Consider the following 9,970-nt stretch of genomic DNA (forward strand, 5'->3'; position numbering starts at 1 on the left):
ACGAATTATTTTTGGTAAAATCTAAGGACGAAAAATAGCATAAAGTTGCGCACTAAAGATTTGTATAATTGATTATGGATTCATATGAAGCCCAGGTGGGAGATTGTTATTATTATTTTAATAATAATAATTATTATTTTATGGGCTACATATAAATATATCAATTATATTAGCTATTTATTTTATTGGGTTAAATTGAATGATCAAATATGAAACCCAATTAGATTTTAATTTTTTGCATGGACCTAATAAGTGAATACCCAATATCAGGCCCAATTAAATTATAATGGAAGATTTAATTAGGCGGTATATAAAAAGGGTTATAATCCCGATATATCAAATACGTTACACGACTTATCTTCTACCCATCAGAGAGAGCTATTAATAAACTCTAACGAGTACTTGGTTAAGTAAGATATAATCAAGAACATTATACAGATTCATATACCGTCATCATTATCGTCTTATGAATTCAGTTATGTTTCCGACTTCGGTTTCATCTCGATAATTAAATATGATGATTACGGTACTTGTCTCAATTTTAGAGAATTATGTATTTATAGAATTTATTAGATTATATCAATATAGAGATCTTCCCTCATGTTATCCTTTTTTATCTGTGTTCATGGTTGTCACGGTACTAGTCGAGTCGACGACTAGTCGTGACTAGTCGAGCATTCAAGAATGGGTAGTTGACCGGAGAAAAATTGAGATTTCGCCCGACTTTTTGACTGACTGGTAGACTGGGCGACTAGTCGGGTCCACTATTCTTTGGGATCCTCGACTAGTGCTAAATTCGAACCAAACCTGGTCAAAACCCGGTCAACACTTAGCCTAATTTAATTTTGAACTCACAAACACACTTGTATTGAGCCCTAATTACATCATAGTGACTACAAGTAACAACAAAATTAGACTTCGTCATAATCTTCTTCTTCTACGTGATAAGTATATTCTTCTTTCTTTTCTATTCTTTCACACACATATATGTATCATATATATATATTATGTATAATTGTGTATATGTATGTATTATGTGTAGTTATATACATACTTACATAGTATATATACATATACTCAAAGTATATGTATATCAATTTACTTAAGTAGTCATAAGTTGTGGCAAAAAAAAGTAATAATAAGTAAACATAAACTTGATATTACTGGAAGGCTGGTGGTGACGCTGAATACTAAAATATAAAATCTATTAGGGGTTAAAAACCTAAATTACAATATATATATATGTTTATATATTCATAATGATATATTATTTTATTAGTCGACTAGTTTTGACTAGTCGTCTCGTTTCGACTTACTGTGACAATCATGTGTTATAATAAATTTTCATATATTGAAATATTCTTCCGCGTAATCAACTTAATATCATCAAAACAATTTGTTGTCCACATGTAATTTAATAACAAATCTAATTTTACTTTTAAAACATCCTATTATTTACTATATATCAAAATTTGCCTGAGTCGTAATTTACATGCAGATTAATAATCAATTTAATTTCGCCTGCTTAATGAGATAAGTATTTCTTTTACACTAAACTTATGATTTAATTATCATAATAATCTCACATAACATTCTAATAATTTTATGCAATTATACAATAGACAAATTACACAAAATTTCGTTTCACTTGCATAATAACATAATGTGCATTAATGCATGAATTACAAAAATAACATGTCACATGTCAAAAATAATTTCATAATCTTCACCGCGGTTTGAACATAACATGTCAAAAATAATACATGAATCACAAAATTGATCAATATAAAGAAAAAAAATATTACAAAAATCACGTTAACGGGTTATTTAATTTAATATTTCAAGGTATATACTATATTTGAGATATAAATTTCATTTTCCTCGATTCGGTCATTTTGCTGTGAAGTCATTTTGCTGAGCATGTACTATTACAAATACACGCACCAATACTCTTTGAAAAACCCAAAACAAAAATCCACAAATACACAACAAAAACCATCAAGATCACTTTTTTATCAATCAAGAAAGACCTTTTAAAAAATGGAAGGTGTTGAAGACAATGAAATGAAGCAAAAACTACAAGATTTGCAAAAACAATTGGCCAAGAAACAATTGTTTAAAGAAGCTGTTTCTACCATCTCTTCTCTTCTCGCTCTTTCTTATGCATCTGCTTCCACTTCTCTCCGCAATTTGGTATGACCCTTCTTTTCGTTTCTTGAGTTTTTACATGTGTGTATATTTGTTTATCATGTATGTATTGTTTTGGTTTGTTAATGTGAAAATTGTTAGATGGGCAGCTAAAAGTTTCAAGATTTTTAATGTAGACTCAATTTGGAGTGATTAGAGAGAAGCCCTTTTGGTTTATGTGATAAAGATTTGATTTTTAAGTGGTAATAAGTAAAAACACTTTGTAATTTAGTTTGGTTTTTGGTTTATGATCTGTTGGATGATTTTTAAAGTGGGTTTGTTTAGTTGATTGATAAAGGTTTAGTCTTTGGGTGTTTTACTCTTGTTGGACATGAATTGTCATTAGTATGTTATGGATACGATACAATCTCGAGGATATGATCTAGTTGGTAGGCTAGTTTTGAGCAAAGATTGTAGGGTATGGGATTGTTGAAGTAACGTGTTTAAAGATGGGTTGATCTAAGTGGTTGATTTTACAGAAATTGTCTGTTACGAGATTTTATCTGACTATCTAGTCTATGCGATTTAATCTGCAGTTTTATACCGTTGTATGTCGGGTTGCTACGATTTTAAAAGCAAGATACACTGCACAAGGATTTTGGACTTCCGGGCTTCATCTGTTTCTTGAAGCTGAAAAGCTTGTGGCTGAACCTTCTCAAAAAGATCATTTGCGCAGTTGCATTGCTCAAGCTAAGGAGTATCTGAGTGAACTGGACAATGAATCTGAGGGTGTAGAAAGGGTGCAGAATCGAACTGGAGGTAAACGAAGACTTCTTCTTTAACTGTTTTAAATTGCAATTGCATATTTATTTCATCAATTACTACATTTAAGATAATTCACTGCCTTAATATCTTCTCTATCATCCTTTAGGATATTCATTTGGGCATTTTATTGTAGACTCAGAGCCTCCACAGCCAGAATGGTTGGTGCAGTCAAACCTCGTCGCTCCTGTTTCCAACTTGGTTCCACCTCACAATGGGGGTGGTGGTAGTGGAGATATGTTGTTACAATGGGGTCATAGAAAAAGGTCAAGAATTTCGAGGTCTGTCGAAAACCGGTCTGCTGGAGCTGCCACCGGTGGTAATGGCATGGCCGATGAGTCGTCATCATCTTCATCAACTCAGTTACAAGCCATGATGAAGGTTCCAAGAAGATCAATTACTTTGCCTACCCCTGCAGGACTATTAGAGACCAAGAATTGTAGTAATACAAATATAATGCCCCCACCATCTTCTATTTTGCCTGACAAAATTTCAATTACAGCATCAGCACCAGCAAATTCTCCCACATCTAATGGCAAAGTTGGAAGTCACAAGTCTTCTAGTAAAGATAATTCCTCTTTTGTGAATAGGTATGCAAGTTATCTTTCTCACTATTTTGAAATTCAAAATATTTTTAAACTTTTTCGTAGATATATATTTTCGGTCAATAACAAATTATTCTACTTTACAAACTACAAGCCTGTGATTTGTGTTATTAATTTATATGTTTTGTCGACTAAAAATTATTTGCGGTGGAATATTACGTGATATCAATTTATATATATTTCTTTTTTTTCCTTTTTAGTAGGGTTTTCCTTGTGCTTTATTTTTTGTTCTAGTGGTAATAGTGATTGCATTAATTTCCAAGATTATTCGCATAAAATATTCTATAGGTTTGGAAATGTTGATAATGATGATTCCTTTTTTGGCTTGGGAGAGAAATCATATTTTGTTCAATCCCTTTCCCTGGTAGATAGATCTGTTTTGAAGAAAACTTTTTCATGGGGGTGATATACCTTTTCTACCCCTATGTAAAGATAATCAAACCCTAACTCATCAGCTTCAATCTAAATAATCACAGTTGCTGCAGCTTATTCTACTTTTGTCCTATAGCATTGCTTCAAAAAATAAGTCATTATTATTCTACATTAGCAACTTTTATTTTCTTTATTTATATAAGGTCAATTTTGATGTGTATAAATTATATTATTCCATCTGAAGCAGTCACACTTTTTCCACACCCTTGTAATTTCTTGATTATAATTCTTCACATGAATATATATAGGAGGAACTTGGAAGATCGATCTGGTGGTGGAAGTGGGTCCCATCCACCTAGAAGTAGTAGTAGCAGCAAGGGAGTTATTGCTGCAGCTTCTTCATCTAGATCCAAGCTTGTGAAAAGGTCACCACAAAAGGTTGTGGAAAAAAACGATCAAAAAAAGATTGGAAGCACTTGTGCTACAACTGCAGTTTGCTCTTCTGGCTCAGCTTCATTGAAAAGTGATGAGAAACTAAATGGGTTGATGCATCAAGAACAAGTTGTAGGGTTCGGTATGAACCATCATCAGAATAATATTGGTTCAGCTTTACCTCAAGAAGCTGGTTGTAGTAACACTACTGCTACTAATAATAATCACGAGGATATTGGCAGTATGAAAATCGTTGCCGGAGGCGTAGCTGGGGTGGCTGTGAATGGTGGTGGAGAGGTACATGAGTGGCCAAGGGTTCATATTCCTTTAACAAGGAAGGAGAAAGAAGAGGATTTTCTTCTGATGAAGGGGACAAAGCTTCCTCATAGACCTAAGAAAAGGCCCAAGGCTGTTGATAGAATGCTTCAGGTATTGCTCATTTTTTAATAAATAAATTATAATATTTTACTTTTGTTGTGTTCGAATTTTTGGATTTTCTCTATTATCCTCGATTATATATTTATTTATTTTGATATTTGTGTGGATGAGTTTTTTATGTATTAGTATTGTTTGTTTTATTATATTGGCAGTATTGTTTTCCTGGGACTTGGTTGGTTGATGTGACCAAGGCTAGGTATGAAGTCAAGGAAAAGAAATGCACCACCAAAAAGGTAATCCACTAATCCAGCCAACAACCCCATACCTCTAACCGTTGTTTCTTATTATTATATTGTTTAATTAAAGTAATATTTTTTTCTAAATTAATTAAATTATTATTATCATTGATGTTATAAATTCTACACTATTAGTGAGGCTAAGTGAAGATTATGGCAGTCAATACCAATGCTTTCATATAAAAATTAAAGATATTTATTTTTCTTCCCTAGTTGTTCCCTAACAGAGAAGTGATTCCATATCTTGTCATTTTAAAGCGTAGCCCCACCATAAATTATTTGTTACAATCTCTATATAAAGTTCATATTTATAAATCATATTTTCGTCATAGAAATAAGGAAAATCATAAGTATATTTTTCCATACATATTTATGAATATATGTTAAAAAAATTTCTTTCTGATGTAGCCAAAGCGAAGGGGATTGAAAGGAATGGAGAGCATGGAAAGTGATTCTGAATAGTATTATTCTTTATTTTCTCGAAATCAATTAGCCCGAAGGAGAACAGCTCAACCCGGTCTCCCAATTGACAGCCTGGTACTGGCCAAACCGAAATTGGTTTCAAATGTACAAACACATCTCAGAAAGAGCAAACCTAATGGTGTGGCCTCGCCGCAATGGAGAAGAAGCAGGTTTCTATGTTTCCGACCACTGCAGGAGCTGGCGGAAAATGATTAGTATTTTTTTAATTGTCTCTCTGTATCCTTCTAATGTATTTTTTTTCTGCAGTTTTGGTTTGCCTTGATAATTTTGTGCATATTGTTGCACATTTCCTGTATATTCTTCTTTTTATTTATTTTGATAATGATGAAAGAAATGTTAGGTTCAAATTTTAAAATCTTGGTAGTGATTACAAAAGTTATGTCAACATCCCCATAAAGGAAAACTTTAATCATTGGAGTTTTAAGGGGCTCTCTGTTCAAGCAAAGTCAAAGTTACCCCATCTTTGTATAAAGTTAAAATAAAGAGAAAGAGACAGTTAACAGAGTCCAAAGTGAGATGAAAAAAGAATATGTTCCGAATGTAATTCATTTTAATGTGTTGTTGAGGAAATTGGGTGGAGCTCAGAACTGGGATGAACCAAGACTTTGAAAAGGGTCTGGTCTTTTGCATAGTGATAAAATTGCTTTTTTTTATTCTTAATCCTAAGGATGCTATAAACCAAACAGCAAGGGTATGATTCTCATTCCGGTTAAACAGGTGACACGAGGTATGAAATTCCAAACCCAGCTCTCTCAAACCGGATTCCTGATTCCAGACCGATACCTTTGTGTGAACCAAACTCAATAAGGCAGAAGTCATAAGGCACTCAATATTTTCATGAAAATGCATGATGAAGGGCTAGAACCAGACTTGGTCACTTTTATAGATCTTGTAGGTTGCCAAGGAAGAGATGGCATGCTTGCAGGTTTAAAGCGAATTCACAGTCGATTGCAGTATGAAGAGATTGATACGTTGGACATGCTTTCGAATTCTCGATGAATCAAAGCAGAAGAATTGCAGATCTAGATTCTGCTACTTGCAGGCAACTGCTATAGTTCTTGCCGTAGATTCTGCTACTTGCAGAATAATTGCTGCGAATCCTGTCACACAGATATCTGGTACTCAGTTTGTAACGTGTGTTTAGCCAAATGGTATCTGATTTATCAGTACCAAATGGTACCTTCTACTCATTTTTTCTAGATTTTATTGTTACATTTTTTATAGGTAATTTACGTTTCTCTGCAGGTTGTCTGCACTTCCGGTGTTCCTTTGCAAGGGGTGTGTTGCTGGATTTTAGGTCGGAAACGCGCATGGAAGGCAACACTATGATCCATGGAGTTCTTCACTAAACATTGGTTGCTGGATTAGGATGAGCACTTGGTTACCTACCTCAACCCCCGAGTGAGTAGTAGATCGAAGTGACTAGCACAGAAGTTTTAATCAATTCAAATTACTTCTTTTTAACAAAATCACACAGCTTAGGTATTTCATTTCTCTTCGAGCAAACAAATGACGCCGAATTATTGAAATGGTAAAAACTTGACCAAGTTTAGAGCTAAAAAAGCGCCACATAGAATAACTACTACTATCAGCTAGCCCAACAGAAAACAGAAGTAAAAAAGATTAATGTGATTAAAAGAACTGTATTTTACCAAACATTTGGTGAAACATCTTTTACATCAAGGTAGACTTAGATATGATACCAGAACACACATCTCATAATTGAGACCCTTTATTTGTCAGTAAACATAAGAAATCCCAGAAATATTAATCACGCGTTCAAAGACACATGCAAGTACTACGAATCACACACCAGAGGCGTAAACAAATCACACACACTCACACATTAAGGCATAATTAATTTGCAATAAGGTAGGCCTCAACAGCCCTGAATAGCAATGTGTTTCGTTCAACAGCATACTTAATGTTCTCTTCTGGGACGACAGCATCGCCTTTGGTGTGGAATATGGATGTGGTCTTGGTAGTGCTGCCCCCGTCAGCAGTTGGCACAACGACAAGATGATTTTCAATTTTATCTATAAATCCCAACAGAATATCTCCATCAATGATGCTGACCTCGTGTGTAAATGCCTTCTTGTCAAGCCCATCAGTTCTCAGGGTCATTGTCGTGATTGGGCTACCTGGATATTCATATAGGTATAAAAAAATTTAGTTCGATAATTTTAGGTTTAATATACTGATCATGTTGTTTAAAGAAACAATTAGCACAAACAGCTAAGCTGTCATACACTAAATAAAAACGTAGTTGGCAAGCGAGAACCTTGTTAATACATATGGGTTTGTCCCATTTACAAAATAGACTGTCCCATTTGTTTTATCAGTTAGAATATCGAATAAATAGATTGTGCCTTTGAATTTCAAAACTAACCGTCAGGAAGAGTGATGTGCTTGATGGTTCCAACTCCACCATCACCATTAATTTCGACATTCTTAAAAGCTCCTGGAGCAGCCTTGGGGAGAATGTTATAGATGTCAAGGACTAAGGCATTGAATATTTTCTCTGCAGAGACGGAGGTAGTAATCTCTTGTTCGTGCTTCTGGAGACCCATGATAATTCTACAAAGTGAAAGCTGAAGATGAGAGCAAAGAAATAGAAAGTTGAGAATTAAGGAACTCAGGAATTGTGCTGTGAGGTTGATACGATGATTATAAACAACTCAGAGCAGCTATTTATAGTCCTGGTACCTGATTGTTGTGATATTAAATTATATGTTACAATACTGCATGTTTATTTTAATATTCTCAAATAATCATGAAATCTTGCAAGATAATTCGAATAGCTACGGGCTACTAGTGTGGGCAAGTCATTGTGGTTCACGTTAATTTTTCTAATCCAGTTCTAGAAAGCATTGACCAGCATGGGTTTAATTTAGTCATCTACAAACACCGAATATTATAAATATTTTATACAATCTACCAGCAGCAAATTAGCAAAATAAACTTACTTTAATTTATTTTTTTTAAAAAAATATTTCAGAAATGAAAAACAAACGAAAACAATTTACTCATACTATCATACACTCTGTTACAAGATCTTTTACCTAACTTCTAATTTTGTATTTGGTCAACAAAAATATTAACCGAAATAACCGATCAAGAAGCTGACGTATGATTCTAGCTCTCGTCACGTGGTGACATGTGGGGTTGAGAAAAAAAAGTCAAACCGATTAAATGGGATCGGATCCAATCGCTTTTTCCGATTTTTTTATAGTTCGACTTGATTAAAGTTTTGGTATGATCAATAAAAACCGTTATATTACGGTTCGACCTGATTTCATTTCCAATCTGGACCGTTAGACCTTAACAGGAAGATCTTTCCTCAAGACGATTAACGTCCGTGAGTATAAGTCTTCGGGCTTCTCTAGCATATTGATTCATTACTCCATTTGTGTCTCCCGCATAATGAGGTCCTCCAAAAATAGCATGAATGCTTCCCGACTTCACAAACTTGACGTCATCGACTTTCTCCTTTTCATTCTCTTTCTCGGGCGCGCCCTACGCCTTCCCGATTGGTAGGGCATTCACCTCGATACTTCCTTACTTCTTTGACAATCCAATCTGCAAGATGTTCTTTCTTGATGAGCTCTTCTATTTCATCCTTCAGGTGTCTGCACTCATAAATATTGTGTCCGACAGATTCATGATACTCGCCATACTTCTTATTATCATTAGTTTGCCATGCGATCGGATGAGTTGGTCTTCAGAATATGCATTTTCTCTTATTAACTTCATAAATATGCTCGATAGACGCTGCCAAAGGGGTGTAAGCGGTGGATTTTTTTTCATAATAATTCAGGGGGCTGCACTCCCTTCAACTTGATGAACATCACTCTCTCTCTCTCTCTCTCTCTCTCTCTCTCTCTCTCTGTGATAGTTAGGACTATGAAATATATCTCTCCTTTTCCCATTCTTCGCCTTTGCAGTTCGACGAGATTCCTCTTTCTCGTTGTCAATAAACCATTCTTCAACAAATTTAAAGGACTCTGCTTTTTTATATAACGCTCCGAGGGTGTCGGTACTCTTTCCTTAAATGTGTTTTCAGAAATTCGTTCCTACGCGCAAACCGTAAATCAACAAATTGTTAGAATCTCATCCGTGACACCTCTTACGCCTGATGTTTCAACATTGAATCTCTTGAAATAATCTTGCAAAGTCTCTCATTCTCTTTGTCTTACATTCGCTAACACCGTTACCGGTAGGGTGTACATGACTGCACATTGTAATTGAGTTAGGAACATCACCTTCATTTATTACCATGATGAGATTACTTTCGATCCAAACTTTTGAAACCAATGTTAAGCGCTATCTCTAAAGGTTGCCTTCAATAACCTACTTCTCGCCAAATCTTGCACCTGGTAAACGTCCATCTCAATGTTAAACCTTCTCGAGAGTTCTACCGGATCAGAATTTCAATGAAAGCGCAAGTCATATGTG

The 9,970-nt window shown here is 34.7% G+C and overlaps 2 protein-coding genes across 3 annotated transcripts; one reads left to right on the forward strand and one right to left on the reverse strand.

Annotated features, from left to right (window-relative positions):
- Positions 1–1,903: 1,903 nt before the first annotated feature.
- On the forward strand, positions 1,904–5,870 carry LOC141671871 (uncharacterized). 2 transcript variants are annotated; one of them, XM_074478292.1, is made up of 6 exons: positions 1,904–2,193; positions 2,724–2,946; positions 3,059–3,539; positions 4,235–4,787; positions 4,949–5,029; positions 5,441–5,870. In XM_074478292.1, the coding sequence occupies exons 1-6, from the start codon at positions 2,041–2,043 to the stop codon at positions 5,492–5,494; spliced, it is 1,545 nt and encodes a 514-aa protein (XP_074334393.1). In that variant the 5' UTR covers positions 1,904–2,040; the 3' UTR covers positions 5,495–5,870. The 2 variants fall into 2 exon arrangements, with proteins under 2 accessions (XP_074334393.1, XP_074334394.1); XM_074478293.1 differs by having other exon boundaries at positions 3,086–3,539.
- A 1,502-nt stretch (positions 5,871–7,372) lies between these two features.
- LOC141671872 (dau c 1 isoallergen Dau c 1.0301-like) lies at positions 7,373–8,085 on the reverse strand. The gene is made up of 2 exons (XM_074478294.1): positions 7,905–8,085; positions 7,373–7,656 (listed from the first exon to the last, which is right to left on the reverse strand). Exons 1-2 carry the CDS (start codon positions 8,083–8,085, stop codon positions 7,373–7,375), a joined length of 465 nt encoding a protein of 154 aa, XP_074334395.1.
- Positions 8,086–9,970: the final 1,885 nt, after the last annotated feature.

The sequence above is a fragment of the Apium graveolens genome, chromosome 7 (assembly GCF_009905375.1).
Source record: "Apium graveolens cultivar Ventura chromosome 7, ASM990537v1, whole genome shotgun sequence".
NCBI lineage: Eukaryota > Viridiplantae > Streptophyta > Magnoliopsida > Apiales > Apiaceae > Apium > Apium graveolens.

Bases quoted from the DNA above. Each gene is read 5' to 3' on its own strand.
- LOC141671872 (XM_074478294.1), bottom strand. From the start codon at position 8,085: ATGGGTCTCCAGAAGCACGAACAAGAGATTACTACCTCCGTCTCTGCA. The intron at 7,657-7,904 runs GTTAGTTTTGAA...ATGAATATCCAG, and splicing joins GCACATCACTCTTCCTGACG to GTAGCCCAATCACGACAATG.
- LOC141671871 (XM_074478292.1), top strand. From the start codon at position 2,041: ATGGAAGGTGTTGAAGACAATGAAATGAAGCAAAAACTACAAGATTTG. The intron at 2,947-3,058 runs GTAAACGAAGAC...ATCATCCTTTAG, and splicing joins GGTGCAGAATCGAACTGGAG to GATATTCATTTGGGCATTTT. The intron at 3,540-4,234 runs GTATGCAAGTTA...GAATATATATAG, and splicing joins AATTCCTCTTTTGTGAATAG to GAGGAACTTGGAAGATCGAT.